This window comes from Bactrocera neohumeralis, chromosome 2 (assembly GCF_024586455.1).
Source record: "Bactrocera neohumeralis isolate Rockhampton chromosome 2, APGP_CSIRO_Bneo_wtdbg2-racon-allhic-juicebox.fasta_v2, whole genome shotgun sequence".
NCBI classification, from domain to species: Eukaryota; Metazoa; Arthropoda; class Insecta; order Diptera; family Tephritidae; genus Bactrocera; species Bactrocera neohumeralis.
In genome coordinates this window covers 26646709-26666460 of record NC_065919.1, presented here as the reverse complement: position 1 = coordinate 26666460, position 19752 = coordinate 26646709, and the positions used below count along the sequence as shown (strand labels likewise).

The window sequence follows — 19752 nt, the reverse complement described above, 5'->3', positions numbered from 1 at the left end:
GTCGGAGTAGGGAACTCTAATTCGCTAAACCCAACCTACTCCCAACTCCAGACTCCCTTACCTGATTAAGTATTATTTCGTGGAAGTGACAAGACATTTAAGGCTCCTCTATTGATTGAACGGACGGACGCCTAATCTGCACTATATCTCTCAGTTTTGATTGAGGCTGCCGCTTCGCTGACAGCTTTCCAGCCTTAGTGGGCTGACACAGGAGTGTGGTCAAATTTTCCACCGTAAAACTATCACCGACTGTAGTTTTAAGTTTTTCCCTTATACTTAAAAAGCAGGGGCAATAAAAGAATATATACTCAGAGCCTTCAAAGCACTCTGAACACGTCAGACAATTCGGACTAATGTCGTGCTAAAATCTGCACAGGTAGCTCCCATGTCCACTTAGTATTTGGGTAAGGTGGAAATCAAAGTCCCAATCTCCACCACCGTCCTTTGAGTGAAATTTGCCACCGCTGCTGCCATATTGTTAAGCTTTTGACTCTCTCTTTTCTTTTGGCTCCTGTAGATAGCTGTGGTAACTTGTTACCGGCTATATATCCGCACTGCACTGTGCTTATTTGTCTGGCATATGCTTTGATGCCTAGCGCCTGGATTCATATTGGAGCCTCATGTAACACAACCGATCTCATAGCCATTGCAGGTAAAAATGTTTAGGATTTTTTTTGCTTTATATCCAGTGTCTTCCAGGTGATTCTTAAATTTAAGCCTTGCATCTATTATTACTCCCAGGTACTTTAGTGGTGGCTGTGAATGAATCTCACACTCCCTTACTGTGAGAGATATACATTCCTCCACTTTTCTAAGACTTATGAGTAAGTTTTCTGTCTTTTGTCTGCAGCCAGTTCTAAACTTATGGAGGAGAACCTTGGGCGCTGACCGTTTATGCACTCATTGCACTTGCTCCGGGGTCATCTAGGTGTTTAGCCACTGCTACCACAATAGGGCTTTTGGTTGGCGTCTTCTTGGCACTCCATCATTCATTTGGTTTCATAGAAGGTGGCAGAACCGAGCCTTGCTGTACTCCACACGAAATATAATAACTTTTGGTGCCTTCATCAGTATCGAATAATAGTCGCTGGCTTCAAAATAGCTCATAATGATTTCCATAAGATATTAATGAGCGCGTTTGTCATACAGAGCCTTGATTATGTTTACCCACTTTGCTGAGTCTTCACATCCAGAGTGATCTGCGCCCAATATTTTTTTGTACCACCATTCCATTGTTTCCCACTTATTGCATATTTTGCATTGTATTGGGTGTCAATGGTGGACGCCTTCACATTATTTCTGATGATCTGTCAGCTTTCTGGATTGCTAACTCCAAGCGGTTTCTTAATATGCTTTTGTACACTTTGCCAATCGTGGTCGATATGATGAAGGTTCCTTGGGAAGCTTTTATGATTTAGGAAGTAGAACCAATAGCTGGACTTCCGGAAATAACCCTTCTTTAAAACACGTATTGTACATTTTTGCGAATAATTTTAGTTTCAAAGTCTTCCTTTAAGGCTCTGTTTGGTATGCCAAGACTATAATGCTCTATATGCAGATTTGTAATCTTAGAACTTTAAACCAAAAAATTCCCAAAGCAACTACATCTTGCAAACAGGTTCCTTATACTTCAGTCGCCTTTTGAGAGTGATTGTTGTAGAGGTTACGTACTGCCTGCTTGGGTAGTAAGGTTCAGGTTGGTTGTCATCAGTAAGCCCGAGAAACGTACTGTTTCGACGGGGTTGGACCATAGGAAAGAAATGTTAGATGAGCGGAGTTCGATGCGACAACATCCCAGCAGAAACTGCTTGGATAGGAATTGTGTTCCCTTACTGGCAGCTTGCAGGCCGCACTATGTGAGGGTTCGATTAAAGACATCCTGTAATTGTACGGAGTGCAGTATTTTGACCCGTCCGAAGCTTCTTCGTCTGCGATTTCCATATCGGTGCTGCATAGTGCATGACCGGCCGGCCGATTGTGTTATATGCTGCCAACAACGTTTCTTTGTCCTGTCCTCACGAGCTGCCAGATAGTGACTTAAAGATTTTGTTCCGACTCTGTACTTTGGTAATATTCGCGGTCGTATAAGCAGTAAAGAAGCACAGGCTGTCAAATGTAATGCCTAATATCTTAGATTTATTGACAGTCGAAATTTGAAAGCCATCGGCTGTGATATTGAGATCCAGTTAGTGAATATAGTCGGTTTAGATTTAGTAGGGAGAAAAGTTCTGTGAGATAGCTATTTATTTTCGAATGCAAGCCATCGATTGCATTGCCCTACGTCAATGTTGTAAAACCATCTGCGCACGCGGTGATGGAAATTGAAGAAGTTTCGAAATATAGAAATTAGGCAGTAGCGGAGAGAGATCACCATTTGTAGAACCTTCTGTTAAATTCTTCTGAACTTTGAATTTTGTACTCGAAACGGGGCGGATGATTCCTCAGATAGTTTAAGGTCAAAGATTTTTAACTTAGAATAAGAAACTTTTCGATGTCTTCTGGTATCGTTGTTAGATTGACTGTGTTAAAATCTTATGACAAATCTAACGCTACCGGGATTGTCCTCTCTGAGGGTGGTTTTTGATTTAGGTCACGAACCATATGGGCGTTTATGACGCTAAGTGAGGGCTTGTACTGAATTTCGACTTTCTTAAAAGTCTTCTTATCATTAGTTATCCATAAAACAGTTTACCCAGTTAAAAAGAGTAGACCGTAACGAATTCCCTCGTCCCTCTAGGCCAATTCTAAACAGCCACTCAATAATTAAGCAAAAAGAATTTAGGGAAATAAATGTTTCAAAATTTGCCCAAATATTTCTAAATTTATAAACAACAAACGAAAGTAAATTTTAGACGCTACGAATTTACGAAAATTTCTCCTCACTTCTCCTCTTTTTTCAAACATTTTTATATTTTCCCGTTAATGAGAATCGAACTCACAACCCAAAGAGTTGCAGTCACGCAATCAGCACTTCCTGCTGCAGCAGTTGCCAACCGAGCTGTCACTTTTTTATTTTTTTTATTTTTATGCTTTTATGCTATTCTTTATTTATATGTATTTCTGCTCTTATGTTGCTTGGCGATTCTCTACAAAAAATTAGTTGATTAGAAATGCTGATTTAGTGCCAAAATGCGTGCCTTCCGATACAATTTGGGCGTAAAGTCGAGCATTTAAGTGTGACGACGATGGTGATTTTGTAGCATGAATGAAAAGCGCCACCACTTAGCTTACGGTACTTTTTTGTTTTGATTAATTGCCGAACATTAATCAGATGATTGCTGTTAGGTGCGAAATCAGAGGTTTATTTGGCTGGATTTAGGATGTAATTTTAGCAATAACTGGATAAGCTTAGAATGTGACTAATAAAAGCAAATATGTTTACAAGACATTATCAACCCAGTAATATGAAAATGTAGTACCTATGGAAGCGAGTTTCCACCATCTTTAATGATCGTTTTTAGTCGTAGACTTCAGTGATATTTTTGCGTATTATCTTGACTCTTTCGAATAACTCTTTCCAGCAGCCTGTTTCTTTGTTTGTGGGTCTTATCAAACAAGTGAGTACTCGTTAACCGTACTGCCTGCGCTATTATCTGCTATTAGTACGTCAAATAATATCCCAAATGTAAACATACAATGTTAAGGAAAGCTTCCCTTAAGTCTATATCTGCCTATAAAGAGAAAATTGAGCTTTCGGTGGCTATTAGAGGTGACTTTATGAATGAATGAATTCACTACACACTTGGCATATGCAGATCGTCGTATAACTCTTGTAGTAGAAATTTGAACGAAACACCTCAGTGGGTGCCACAGCCCCCGATTATTGTACAGGTTTCTATGCACTTGTTATGCAAGTCCAAATCTTTTCGATTTTTGTTTAAAATAATGTTTTGAAAATGCTCCGAATAGTAATCTAAAACCTTCCTGTTGGTTAATAAAGCATTGTAAACGACGAAATCGTCAATATTGATTTTACTAAGGGTTAGCTTGCATGGCCTTTGTCACCCTAATCTACCCCTGTCTCTACATTTCACTCAACAAGCATAGACCCAGCATTTGTTATCGCTTTGAAAATGTACTCATATAAACTAGAATCTTAATTCGCTTAGTAAAGATTAGACTTTTGTAATGGTTTCGGAGCACGTTGATACTAGTCTCTACTTTGCCTTAATCAGTGATTTTAATATGGAGGAAAGAAGATCCTCAATTTTAGTCGCAGTCAAGCAAACTCATAATTCAAGTATTAATCAATAACCTTGGTGGTTCGAGATTTTCCTGCATTTCAGGTTTGCTGGTATGATAGGAATCATCAATTGAATTACTCAACAGGAAATCTGATATTTTTAGTCAGTTCTGGGTGATCAGTCGTCCGTTTTTGCAGATCTTCTACTATAGACAAAACCCATATAAAAGTTTTCCATAAATTAAGAAGTAATTCGATCTTGAAACGCGGTTAGAATTGACATAACTGTACCTTTGCACCATAAAAGATATTCTTCAGAATCGGCTGAGCTAGATATATCAGCGCTCTAGGGATTACAGAACAGTCTTTTCTCAGAACTTATAGTAATTTTTCTTCTCGGACTCGTACTAAGTCGTTATAGTGTACCTAGACTACGTCTGTGACAGTCCAATTTACTATGAGGTATGGCTGAATATGAGTGTTTATGTGCATTCCTCTGGCATTTCTAATGTATTCTAATACATTTTTGGCATATTAAATATTATGGCGATTTTATCTCGCACTACTTACGGACGGACTCTTTGAATGTCAAATGCTGCCAAATTTTTCACTAAGTCACCCAAAGCGGGCGGTCGTGCGCCAGTCGACGACGAGCGAGCCAAGTGGCTGCGGTGGGTGCGCCAAAAATAGCCTCAAAGTGGCGGTGGTGTGCCGCGACGAACGAAATGCGGCTAATTATATACTAAACAACAACAAAACGTAAAAAAATAATTTGGAGCGCATGGTGCGGCAACATGCTGTTTCATTTGGTGTTGTTGTCGCTGTTACAACTCTTGATTATTTATTTATTTTCGGTTTGTTTATCGATTTTCTTAGTGGCCATCTCAGTTTTGGTTGCTTTATTACCTTTTGATCCACAAATTTGAGAGTGGCATAGTGAAAATGAAAATGTTTATAAACGTAAACTGAGGGAAGTGTTGGCGCTCGCAAGCGGTTTCCTGTACGTGCCGCGGACTCTCCTCATTTGATCGATGGTGAGCGTCGTGAGGACCGCTTTTTAGCCGAATGCACTCAGTGCGGCGCGATATTTTCACTAGAAAACATCGATTTCGTTGAAAAAGGCTAATTGTCACGGAGACAGTGAGACGTGCTGTTGCAACAAAGTGTTGCATCATCGTGCTACTTGTGCCGGAGTGTAAACAAAAGACGTTTTGTGGTTTAAACCGCTTATTTTACCGCGCGGAGAAGTCGCAGCAAGTGCAACAGTGTTGTGGCAGTAATATAAATTTTATGTTGCGTGTTTGTGGGCGTGATTAAAGAGCTCGAAAGGCCGAAAATTTTAAAATACTTAGATATTTAAAAATGATTTATTATTTTTGAAGCCAATTTTTAAATTCTAAATCGAAAAAGTTAATGAAAATTGAAAGCGAAAGTTAACGATAGCAAAAATCAAATATTGTGTGTCAAATAGTTTTTATTGAAAATGGTTTTAAGAATGTATCTGAGAAAAGTTGTGATAATAAAAACAAAAATATAAGTGCTGGAAAAGTGAAAATGTAAAATACAAATATTAAAGTCGAATGATAAAAATAACAAAAATAAAAACAGGAATAAATATTCATTTCTTTTTGCAAGTTTCTTTAATATTATCGAATATAAGTATTTGAAATATTTAAATATACATTTGCTGCAAATAATAGATTCGCTGTTGAAACAAAATACATAAAACATTTGTTCAAAAATTTGAGTCCTATTTTGAAAGGGAACCACAACAAAAAAACAAATAATACATATGGGGTATTCCATACCAAATCGACCAAACCCGACCCCTTTAGATTTTGCTTGAACTTATCCATCCTTTCTACCCTTGAAAAACATTTTTGAGAATTTCTTCAAAATTTTTTGTTCAACTTCAAAAAAAGTTATGCATTTTTCAAAAAAAGGCTTTTTATTTTCAAATAGCCAATTTTTGTTTAAAAATTTGATCAATTATTTGGGAACCTTTTTTTCTTTTTAAATTTCCCCATTTTTTTTTTGGTTTTTTTTCAAAAAAAAATATTAATTTGAAAAAATAAACTAATCAATTATATAAATTTTTCGGTTTTTTAAAAAATCGTATTTCAAAAAAATCGCCAAAAAAAAAAGTTTTTGAAAGTTTCAAATTTTTTTTTGAAAATCTCAAAAAAAGTCTACAATTAATTTGAGTCGTCACCTGAAATGCAATTTTTTTTCATCAATTTTTTTTATCTTATTTTAAAAAATACTGTCAAATTTTCAAAAATAAAAAAAAAACAAAGGATTCTCAGAAAAATGTTTTTCAAAGGGTAGAAAAGTTTTTGGATAAGTTTCAGCAAAATTTAAAGGCCACGGGTAAATTTAAAAGTTGTTCGTTATTTGGTAAATACCCCATATATATATATTTATAATTAAAAAGAAAAATCATCGATTGACTAGTATATAGCAAGAAGTGATGAAAACCGTAGAAGAAAAAATTTAAAAATTGTAAAATATTCAGAGAAATCTTTATAAAAAAGACACAATGTGCCGTTTATACAAAAACAAATCCCTAAATTAAATATGTAGTTAAAAATAATAAAAAAAATTAAATAATAGATAAATAAAAAATAAAGAATAATTAGGGACGAAATTAATTCGGAAGACTTGTTGAACGCACAGTGAACACAAGTTTTTCGTATAAGTATAAGTGATTTTGGTTTTACTAAAAACTCTTAAATTATCGTGGCCCTTTTAATATGTATATAACTACATTCTGATATATACAAAAGTACCCGATTATTGTAAATAAAACTCAAAATATTTAATTATTCACCAATAATTATTTTGTCAAATTGGGGAACAAGAAAAATCCCACGAAGCCTAATCTGGTGAATATGATGATTGATCTTTAGTATTCATTGTGTTTTTGGCTTTAGATTCGGTAACAATTGTGGCTCGATGCATTATCATAGAGTAAAATCCATGAATTGTTCTTCCACAATTCCGGCTGTTTTCGTCAGATGTTCTCACGCAAAGGCCTCAATACGGCCAAACAGAACTCCTAATTGACCGTTTATCCTTCCGAAACAAATTCATGATGCACCAAATCACGAATATCGAAAAATGCACTGAGCATTACCTTCATTTTTGTCGGTCTTAGTGTGGTTTTTCTCCTTTCACGGGTCTTTTCCATCTGGTCAGTTGTTGATAATCCAGACCTAGAGGCACACTGATAAGGTCCAATCAGTTTGCTGACGGTGGCCTTTAATCTTTCACACAGTACGCTCGAAAGAACCTTATCTGCGACGTTGAGGAGGCTTATCCCACGGTAGTTGGCGCAGATTGTCAGTATCAAAAATTTGTTTTTTAACCTTAAAGCAAAAAACATACTTGATGATTACCCTTAAATGCAGTGTAGTAGTTTCTTTGACGGTAGGGTATGGAACCTAACAAAAAATGAACACAAAATGTAATTTTTGTATATATATGAAAAATCACATACAGTTTCACTTATTCCTCAAATTATTCACCGAGAAGATCTTGGAATCACTCATTATGGTCTGTGTTTTAAAGTTCAACCAACTAAGTGCATATATTTGTACAAATAAGATGTTTCCAGTGTCTTTAAGTACCTTCTGAACTTTCAGTTCAGCTTTCCTTTTCGTCTCGCTTACTAAAAGTAGAATAAATTTCTCTTTAGAAATAGTGATATTTCCCTTGATTTGTGTTCTTTCATAATTCTATATATAAAACTCTTTTTAGTACCAATGACACTTACATATGTAGTTGAAATGTTATTACCGTCTTTTTATCAATATTGTTTTTCTTTCATTTTGAGGGTGTGCATCAAATATACATGGAAGTTTTTAAACTAGGGGATCCCTGAAAGAATCTCTAATTTTTTTACTCTCATACCGAAGTTTGCTGAATAGCTCAGAACTGCCATATTTAATTTTGTCTTATATTCTCTGTTGGAGGGTTCTACATAAAAACCTATTTCTGCTCTTCTTCAGTTTATAATTGTTTATCCAAAATGTTCCTAAAAAATCTGTGTTTCAATAGCAAAGGGTTTACCAACTTTTTGAGTTAATTCCTTATCTTTGAGTTCAAGTACACACCGCGTTCTTTCTTAATTTAGTTTTACACGACAAGAGAACTTAGGCATAGGGAGCAAAAATAAAAATAACTATAAAATAGGCAATTAAATTATTTTTTTTCTAGATGTGAAGTGAAATTTTATGGTAAAATATGAAAGCCGTAATAATATCTTAAAAATACAGCAAGAGATAAGACCAAAATGGAATATAAAATTTCCCGACCGTCACTTAAAAAAAAGAGATGGAGTTGGTGAAATCAATTTTGAAAATAAATTAAATCACAAAAGAATTACAAGCTAAAAATAAATGATAATAAATAATAATATAAATATATAAAGCAACAATTCGCTCAGCACAAAAATGCAGTTCTGCTGGTTAACGCAAATTGTCAGTTCCGACTGAAGCCACGAACAAGAAACACATACACAGACAATTTCATTGCATATATTAAACAGGAGCTTGAAATTTATACGCAAGAGATGCGCAAAAAAATTAATCAGAATATTTGATTGGTTGGAGCTTCCTTGCGGCTTACTCATATTCTTGTTGTTATTCTGAAATTAAATTTTAATTAATTTACATCACGCATCATACGTATTTTCATAGAAACATATATACACATGCACATGATAGAGCGGGTCGATTTACAGGGAGCCAAAAAGAACGAATAAACCGCGTGTTTAAAAGACTATGGGTTTCGAGCCAGCGATTTTTAGTTCGAAGCGAATTTTTAGGTATCTTAAAAATTTGTTCGTCAGATTTTAAGATATTCCAATGATATTTATTATATTCTCTTGATCATTTGTCGGAATGGGCAAGATCGGATCACTATATCTTACAACCATCTTCTGCCATACAACCGGCAATTCAAATTTTCTAAACTTCGCCTTAAAAATGGCAGGATCGAAACTAGTTTTACAAACTCTTTGGCAAAGTTAATCAGAATGATCCGTAGAACATTTCCGGCATGTTCAATTATATAGCAACGATATTGACCCGCTCTAATACATACATATACTATAAACTCATTTGTTCAAATACAAATTTCTCATAATCAATCTCTAAATCACTTTAGGATCGTCGCGACGACTTGAAATTGATCGTGAACAAAATTGGCAAAAGTGAAGAGCGCCCTAAGGTGACTGCTACAATGATGGCTGATATAGAAAAGGTGAGATTTATTTATGTAACAACATAAGTATATGGACATACATACCCACTAAAATATTGTACTCAGAATTAATAACACTCAAATCAATTATAGTGCAAATTATGGAAAATAATTTTAGAATTGAAAATTGTTATATATTTTTAATTTTTTTATATATGGCAACCCCATGCAATCAACTACTTAGTAATACCATCATATTCAACCGCATTTCAAAGCAACAATTCATTATTACATTGCTGGGGCTAATAAATTTTGTATAAGGGTGGCAACCTTCTTCCAGTTTATATCTAACCTCACATATTAAAAAAAAAATTGTACACAAACAGTGTTATAAAATTTTAATTTAATTTTATTTTAATCTAAATTTTTACATAAAATTAGGTGGCAACTCTCTGAAAAAAGGTTTACGGAAAATTTGAAATTTTGTGTTATAAAATTTCACTTTTATTTTAATCTAAAATTTTACTTAATATTAGGTGGCAACTCTCTCAAAAATGATTTCAGAAAAAATTTAAAATTTTGTACACAGATATTTTTATAAAATTTTCACTTTTATTTTATTATAAATTTTCACTTAAAATTTTTACTTAGAGATTTTTAATATACATACATTTTTACTTAAAATTCCGTGGCAACTCTCTTAAAAAATAATTCTGAAAAAAGTTGATCATTTCACACAAACAGTGTTTTAAAATTTTCACTTTTATCTTTTTAATCTAAATTTTAACTTAAAATTAAGTGGCAACTCTCAACTGCTCAAAAAATATTTCTGAAAAAAGTTTGCTAAAACAGATTTCATCACAGACATTCATTCTAAGGTTTTAACAATAGTTTTTGTTACAAATGGAGTGGTAACCCTTATTCTCACTTCATACATCTTTCCTCCGTTTACATAATGCTTTTAAAACAACTTAAAAATAATTTTAGCCAAACAGTCAAATTTTTCATAGTTTGATGCATCTTTGTCAATACAGAGATATCTAGCCATATAAGGGTGACACTTAAATATGAAATCTAATATTAATAGCATATCTCCTAAACCTGAACCCTCATTTCGATATAGTCCTACATAGTAATATTTATAAATTTTGCTTTCATTAATTATTTAATATTATATACTAGGTTAAAAAGTTGCATATTTGAGTATAATTTTTTTATTAAATGGTATAGGTCCCTAATGTTTATTTTGTTATACATACATATATCGGTTATGAATCCAGTTGCTAAAAAACAAATATGTGGCATATGATATTTTAGGAACAACCTAATGTTCTTAAATTTTATTTTTAAATTTTAATAGTTTTTGAAATTGTTTTTTGCAATTCGATGATAATTTCAATTTCCATTATTTTCGTTTTTATTATTTAAATTACTTTTCTTTTACCCTCAATTCCTTTACAGTCCAAGAACAACCTACAATTACACGCCGATGCTGTGGAGCTTTCGCTGACCGAATTGAAACAGATCAATAAATTGTCAGCACGCAACGGCGATGATAAAGGTAAGTTGCTATTATTATTTTATTTTGGTTTTAATATCCCACATTCTAAACTTATTTCCTACACAAATCCACTTTAAAACGAATTTAAGCTTTGTTCTGACAGATGTCAATATGGTTTTGTATTTTCTGCCAAACTAAAATAGTTTTCGAAATAAATTTGACATCAAAACACACTGCCGAAAATGTATATGTGTGTATATATAGTATATATATGTGTATAGGTTGTTTGTTTGTTGTGTGCAACTCAACTTTCGGCGGACAACAAAGCAAAGCACGCAAAAGTTTGACATTTTTATCCGCTCGACTGCTGCATTTTCAGTTTGCCTTCGGCGAAATAAAATTGGTATTTTAAAACAACACATATGCATATCTACCTACATACATATACATATACAAGTATATATGTATATATGTATGCGTCAGATAGTTTTTGAGTAAAAACAACATGAAATATTATAAACAAATCATCACTCGGTGGCGGCTTCTCGTAGCCAACCATTGATGGGTCACAGCTGTTGAAAAATATTGAATGCTTGCATAGTAGGGTGGTCCTTAGATCTACCCAACTTTATTTTTAGTAGTTTGAAAAATTTGTATTGACTTGAGAGTATTTTAAATATATACATATATACGTATGTTTTATTAATTTTATTCCTTTGAAGAACACCGTAGGGAATAAGTCACAATATCACTCAGTATTTTGCGTGCATTCTTCGCAATTTTCACAAGACACACAGTTACAAATAAAAGCAAAATAATTTTTTGCAGGGTGAACACAAGAAAATACATTATTTTAATTCACTTTTTCCAGCTTCCTTTGCATAAAAAATGTTTGTAAATAATGATAATATTCAGATTTTTAGCTCTATCTTCTTCTTTATTGGCGTAGACACCGCTTATGCCATTGTATCCGAGTTTTCAACGGCGCGCCAATTGGAGACTCCGAGTGGAGCAACGCCTTTCTCTACTAGCTCTTTCCAACGGAGTGGAGGTCTTCCTCTTCTTCAAATGCTCTCGGAGCTGGAGTGTTTTTATCTACTGGGACGACATGATTTAGCCAGCGAGGTCGAGTAGCCTTAATTGCCTACTCCGTCCTAAGTAGAACCTATTGGCAAGAGTTTTTCAGCGTTGAATTACGAGTCTGACGTTGTTGTTGGTTTTAATACTGATTCCAAGGTAGACGATTTTTTATCTACGTCTTCGAATTTATGACTGTCAACAGTGAAGTGGTAGCGAAGTCCAAGATAGTTTTTTTTTTTGGTGACAGGAAATATTTCTTTGTGCCTTCGTTCACTACCAGACCCGTTTGCTTCGTTTCTTTATCCTCTCTCATAACATTCTTATAAAAGATTTTATCTGCTCGATTAAGTTCTGCAGTTCGAATTATTCTCTCCAGAAGCAGGTTGAAGAAGTCGCATGATAGAGAGTCCCTTTGTCTGAAACCTCGTTTAGTATCGAACGGCTCTGTTAAGGAGACTTATTCCACGGTAGTTGGTGCAGATTATGGGGTCTTCCTTTGTGTGGATTGGGAAAAGCACATTTAAATTCCAATCGTCGGATATGCTTTTATCCAACCATACTCAACGAAGTTTTTCGCCGCAGTATTTGAATAGCTCGGCCGGCAATCCATCAGCTCCCTACGATTTATTTTTCTTCAGACGGGTAATTGGTTTCGAACTTCTTCATGGTCGGGCAATTCAACGTCCGCTCGTCATCGATCGGGTTCACTATCTTCTGGTGTTATGCTTTCACTGCTATTCAGCAGGCTGGAGAAGGGTTCCCTCGATAGTTTTAGTATACCATTAGTCACGTTAGGTATACAGTCTGTTTTCTCTCAGTTCGACACGGCACTCTTCATCGTACCAGCTGTTCTTTGCATTTTCCGAAAACCAATGGTTTCGGTTTTCAGTTTGAAATGCCGTTACCGAGTTGTTGACTCGTGCAAGCCGAGTAGAAAATCGTTCGGCTGTCTGTTGTGATTGCAGCTTTTCGACGTTGAACTTTTCTTGTGCTGCCTCGGATCTTGGCTGCAACGAGATAGTGGTCAGAGTCGATGTTAGGACCTCGGAGATTACGCCCGTCTAAAACACTGAAACGTTTCTTCCGTCTATCACAACATAATCGATCTGGTTAGTGGCTTTTAGATCTAGAGACAGCCAGGTAGCTTGATGAATTTTCCTTTGCTGGAATTTAATACTACAGATAATCTTACTTCGGGCCCCGACGAAGTCGGCTAGCCATAACCCACTTGGGGATGTTTCCTCGTGGAGGCTGAATTTACGGATCGCTGTGCCAAAGATACCTTTTTGCCCACCCTGGCGTTAAAGTCACCAAGCATAATTTTGATATCGGGGGCTTCTCTCATAGGTGTGTTCCAAGCGACATAGGAATATGAGAAGAATGTTACGCACCAAATTTAACAGAAATCGATCGGTCGGGTCCTAAGATATGTGACTTCCCCATAAAGACCTCTCATACTATCTTGGAGGTAAATTTCAACGTCTCTGGCATATTTAGTTATTGGTTTATCGCGCTTTTTGTAGTTTTTAGTCGTACCGTTATATGGAATTGAACGGGGTAATTATCCGAATTCTCCCATTTTCACATTGAGTTGGGTAAATGTGCTTGTAGTAGCTTTATTCGTTTAGGAGATATCTATGTACTTCAAGCTTAAGTTAGTGTTTATTTATGGAACTTTATAGGTTTTCGGTTAATGGCGTTATGTGGGCGTAGCAGTGGTCCGATAACGCCCATCTACAAACTCGTCGTATTTTTTGTACTAGGAACACACATACCAAGGTTATCAAGATATCTAAATTTTTAGTTAATATACAGCTTGCCCGGACGGACGGACGAACAAGCAGGCTTTCATCCGGACTTAAATTCTTACATTGCAAGGGTATAATTAAATTGAATAAAAGTACTTACATAAAGTAAATTTTCGTGTTGTTGGTTTGGGTCTCTGCTAAAAATCCTTTCCAGTAAATACTTAATTAAGCAATAAAAGCTTTCTGGTTGCAGTATCCTTAAAGCTTTTATAGTCGCGTTGCATAACGAAAGTGTGAGCTTTTCTCGTTGGGTAGATGACTAAGCTAACTTCAAAGCTCATCGTCCTAACATTCCGTTAGCATATGATAAATATTAAATGTTGGCGCAACAGTAGCCTCTTAAGTACTTGTACACTTACACATGTATGCAAATATGTCTGTCTGCACACATTCCCGCCCTTCGTATTGATAAATGCTTTTGATAATATCCTGTTTACCTGTGTGCGACGCCACAGGAACGTGCCACACAGCTGTTTGCCATTTTAGCCATTTGCATACACTTAGCTGTATTGGTGTATTGTGCTCATACTTACATGCATACATCTGTGTGTGTGTGTGCATTCTTTGCATTTGCCATTTTAGCTTTGAAGGCGCGCTTTTCGTGCGCCGTGGCCGCATTCAAACTTAAAACGTGCAACCGAACGGAAACGAAAAGATTAACGGCGCGCCTGAACGCATCACAGTCGTCGGACACTCGCTGCGCTGCTGGCTGTTGCCAATGCTACTTGGAAAGTGTTTCGGTGCTTCGTGCATGTGTGTGTGTTTTGGTTTGTTAAAGGCTTGTTTATCATTTACCGGTTGCGCGATTGAGAATTCCCAATTTTGCATTTTGCTCGCGTGGAAATTCGCAGTGATTTCGGGGGAAATTAAAAAGATTAGAAAAGTGTGCTGAAAATAATGGAGAATTACTTGGTTATTTGAAAATGAAGTGAAATAACGGTAGAAAATTTTCAAAATGAAAGAAAATTAAATAAAATAAAGAAGTTAAATAATGTTGAATTTAATTAAAATAAAATAAAATAAAATAAAATAAAATGAAATAAAATAAAATAAAATAAAATAAAATCAAATAAAATAAAATAAAATAAAATAAAATAAAATAAATAAAATAAAATAAATAAAATAAAATAAAAATTGTTTAAATTAAAAAAATTAAAAAATAAAATATAATAAAAACAAATTTTTTATGAAAAAATTAACAATAATAAATTTAATCAAATTAAAAAATTTATAAAAAAAAGAAAATTAAATGAAAACAATAAAAATTAATTAAATCCAAATTGCGTTATAAATTTCAAATTAAAAAATGAGTAATACATTTAATATAAGCTAAATTTATTATTTATTACCAAGCAATCAGAAATAATTAAATAATTGAAAATTTAAATTGAAAAATTTATTTTTGTAAAATTGTTTACTCAAAAAATTAATGAAAAATTATAACCATAATTTGTTATTTAATAAAATATTTCATATAAAAGATAATTTCAAATAAAAAATCAATATAATTAAAAATAAAAAATAAAGCCGTAAAAAAGAAAAATGATAATTTTAGTTAGAACTTAAATTAAAAGTATAAATTTTTTATTATTTAAATTAAGCTGAAATAAATAAAAAACTATTTTAATTATGAAATTAGATAAAAAATTAATTTAATTTTGAAATTAAAAAAAAATTAAATCAAATTATTGAAAAAATTAATTAATAAATTAAATTAAAATATTGAGATTTGTGTTCTCTGTTAAATAAGTGGTAAATTAAGCCAAATGCCTGAAAGTATACAAGCACTTGTAAAAATGATAATTATTATAGTTAATTAAAATAAATTAGTTGTATTCTGTTGAAAAAGAAAGAAAAGTAAAATTTAAATTAAACAGAAACAATAACAAAATCAAAAAAAGACAGCACTATTACGACTTATAAAGTCAAAACTAATTTAAAATAATTAAAAATAACAATTTTATTAATTAAGTCGAAATTAATTTACATAGTGTGCTTAAAAATAATCAAGTTTTTAAAAATGTATTAAAAACAAGTGAAACAATTTGTGTTTATTGCAAAGGCAAAGTGAATTTAGCAACAAAAAGAAATTTTGAAGTTTTATTCACGGAAAAGTAATTAAATTAAATACATTTAGAGAGGCATTCATAAAGGCAACGCCAAAGGTATAAAGCCTTATCAGCTCAAAGAGAAAAACACACCAGCTTTGCCATTAACCTGCTATAGGCGGCCTGTCAAGCCCAAAGGTGTGACACATACAAGTTGCGCTTGTGGCATGCCACCATGTATAAACATCATAGTTGAGCGAAACACTAATTCACTTGGACGGCGCTAAAAGCTGCTGCTACTAAACGGTGAATATAAGAAAGAAACGGTAAAAAATAAAGAATTATTCCTAAGGACACACCCAGGTGCACAGAACAATATCCAAAAATATATATAACGGAAACATATAAATCAGCAAACTAAACGCTAGCGATCACATTAGATACAAGTTGACAGATAAGGCTATTTGCTTCGACAATAAGTGCGTGAGTTGGCGCTGGCAGCGACGTGTGAGTAGTGCGCACATGGCGTATACGTAACCTAAGCACACAATTCTACCACGCATTTGGGGACATAAACAGAAACGAAAGCGATAAAATTAAAAAAAGGAAAAGTAAGCAACGAATTGGAAAAAAATCACAAAAACAACTTTTTTTCTTTTAAATTTTGATAACCGAAATCTATGCCTCAAATGTCCAGTCATTCAACTTGGCTGCCACACAACAACCACAACAATAACGTTAAGCAATGAAATGATTTCACTACCCAAACAAAAACACCGGCTCACAAGTACAGAAAACAATACAAAAACAATAACAACAAATACATATATGCTTTGGTCTGCCTATTAGACACTAATGTCCGACCGGCGTCGCCGTTGACTAGCTGTTTTCAAGTTAAACACCTGCTTCAGCTGATGAATGCTGTGCTGGTTGCTGGCAGCGCATTCTTTCTGTTGTCTTGCTGCCTGCTTGTCTTGTCGCTTCAAAGTCAACGTCCTCGCGCGCTTTCTGATGCGCTCTCAAGTGCTGCTCACACAACACTTTGTGCGATGCCTTTAGTGTTGTTACTGTTGTTGTGCATGCACTTGTTGTTACTGTAACGTGTTTTTATGCGCCGTTACTTTTTTCCAGTATACACCTATGTTTGTGTGTGTGTGGGGGTTCTGCCATGTTAACTGTCATTTTAATTTCAATCTTTGTTTGCTTGTGTTATTATTGTTGTTGTTGATATGTTTTTCGCTGTTCTGCTTGCTGAGTGTTTGTACACAATTTTGTTGTTGCTGTTGCCATTTTCACTTTACTTTATTTTATTCCTTTACCGGCATACGTGAGCATCTCGGCAGACACTTTGGCACGACCGACCGCGAACTGTGGGTCGCAAGCAAAGAAATATTAGATGAGGTTAGAATATTCGTGGCAAGCATACGGCAAGGGTTGTTGTTAGTTTGGAGCATTTTCAAATTTGGTGCAGGAAGAGTTGGGTATATTTTCTAAAACCATTCACTGCAAGAAGCTTCCTTTTTAGCTTGTCTAGTGTCAGGTAAACTTCTTCGAGATAGGTATCTAGGGACCACAAATACTGAGTTTTGGTCCTTAACAGCAGCAACATTTTTAGGTTAGGGTTTCGTTTTGGATCTGACCAACATCAAAACAGGTTTTTTTACTATTAGCTTTCGTCTCAGAGGTACAGATTCGATCTGCCCTGAAAACGTTTTCCATAAGCGTCGAACAGTTTTTTTTTTTTTATTCTAGTTCCATTCGCATTTTCGAAATATGAAAAAGATATAAGCTGTATAAGCTTCATATAAGGTAACCGAGGAACCACTTCTGCTTATGTTTCCTGGACAAAAAATTCTCTTAAAATTTCTATTCGACGCAAGTTGCCTTAAAAGTTATGAGATGCTCGTTTCCATCTAGATAATGGAATACTGAGGCCTCAGTGGGACAGTTGTTTCCACCTCATATTCTCCCATACAGCTTTTGCAAATGGCGTCTGGTAAGATTCCCAACCTTAGAGCATGGACGTCAATAAGCTAATGGACTGTTAAAAGCCCCAGAACTAGGGAGAGGCTAGCTTTACTGAGGGCAAAAAGATCACTAGTTCTCTTTCGATCAAACTTGGGTCAAAAGGCTTTTGCGACAGCGCATGTACCGATGATGGCCCAGCGCTGGCCAAACTTCCGCGAAGCCCAGCTGTCTAGTTGTAGAACACAAGAGGATACAGGAGCACCGACCCGTTCCCATTCTACCGATAGCGGTTCTAAGGTGAATTTCCATGCTAGCTCATCAGCTTTGCAATTTCCTGTAATTCCGCCATGGCGCGGCACCCATACCAGCCTTATTAAAAAGACACTCGATGCTATTGACAGCGAGTTTAGACACTCCTCGACCAAACCTGAGTGTACTGTAGATGAGTTCAACGCTAGTATCGCCATTCTACTATCTGAGTGAATGGTCATTCCCATGAAGGAGGCTGCACTCCGGAGCAGCAGATCTACTGATCAAGATCGCGCTTATAACACCGCTGGACTGTTTTTGTGGGGCTATATAAATTCACTTGTAGATAAGCCAGAGACGAATGTCGCCTTGAAAGAGAATATTCGGCGCGTTATCGCAGACATTGTTGCAGAAGCTGGTCGAAAATTGGGCCTATCGATCTAATGTGATCCAAAAGCACAGATCTAAGAAATTCCCTTTAGTTACAATAATGACTGGAAAGGACTAAAGAAGAATATTTTACGTTCCGACGATGGTCGGGTCTAAGTAACCAGAACGGCTACGGATTTTTAACCGACCAAGCACTGTTAACTCTTCACCGTTCCTCAAAATTACTTCAGAAAATTAACAACACCAACAACTTAGAATATTTTTATCCAGTTAAAGTTGTTTTCCATTACTGGTATCACTGGGAAGATGACTGGTTGCTGAGCTCCAACGGATCCTGTTTTCTCCCCTAGCCGGACAGTCATAACTCAGTAGCGAAGATAAGCACCTGGAACACAGTTGTTGTTAATCCAGCGGTTGAAAACGATTTTGAGGAATGCTGGCGAGTTTACAGTTCCCGGTCATAATTAAACGAATGTCGTTTGCAGTTACATAGATCAGACTGACAATGGAACGGATCAGGATCATAATTAATATGAGTAATAGGCGAGAAATTGACCACTTTTCAAAGCAGATATTCTGCCAGATCTCACAGTGCTCGAATCTATTGCATACGTTGAGTTTTCTTTGGTTCCATTGCTGGTGTTAGTCCGTTGAGGAATGTTATCAAACTAACTCTTGTTCCTAGCAATCAGCCTTGTGGTCGGCGAATAATATAAAGTTGTATTAAGTTTTTTAGAAAATGTATGCCAAAATTTTATTTAATTTCAAGTACTCTGAATTTTTAAGTAAGTCTTTAAATTTATTTTCAAATATTTAGGTTATAATGCACATATGTAAGTAAATGAATTTATGAAGCAGGGCCTAAGCCTTTCAGAATCACACCCCTTTCAAATTTGTGTGTCTCCTACTCACTCTTGTTGACACATTCAGGCTTTGAACATATTTTTTGCATTTACAGCATATATTTTATATTTTATTTCACATTTTTGCAGTTGTTTTTGCATTCATGCAATTGACAAGAACCCCACCGAGTTAAAGCAGCGAGTAGATGGTATCTCAAAGCCAACATTGTTTTAATTCTTCGTATTTCTCTGCCTTTTGTTGCGCGCAGTTGTTTTTTCTTTCACATTTTGCTTTTTTCATATTTCCCTGCAACTGCAACTGTTATTATAATTTTGCTCCCCTTCATTTTTCGTTGCGAATACTTTCTAACATTTTTGTTTCCACATTGCGCCGAGGTACAGAGGTACACTGGGGCTGCCCCATTTTGTTGGTGCTATTGTTGTTGTTGTAGCGAGGCATAATTTTGGCGTTGGCTTT

At 35.0% G+C, this 19752-nt stretch overlaps 1 protein-coding gene across 9 annotated transcripts in view; it reads left to right on the top strand.

Annotated features, from left to right (window-relative positions):
• LOC126759481 (dystrophin, isoforms A/C/F/G/H) overlaps window positions 1–19752 on the top strand; it is a 558659-nt gene that overhangs the window by 88140 nt on the left and 450767 nt on the right. For 8 of the 9 annotated variants that reach the window (XM_050474347.1, XM_050474333.1, XM_050474325.1 and 5 more), the window contains 2 exons: window positions 9353–9448; window positions 10850–10949. In XM_050474347.1, coding sequence (XP_050330304.1) covers window positions 9353–9448; window positions 10850–10949 — 196 coding nt within the window. Of the gene's footprint in view, window positions 1–8595; window positions 8665–9352; window positions 9449–10849; window positions 10950–19752 lie in introns of those variants that run through there. The other variant, XM_050474368.1, reaches the window with a different exon arrangement.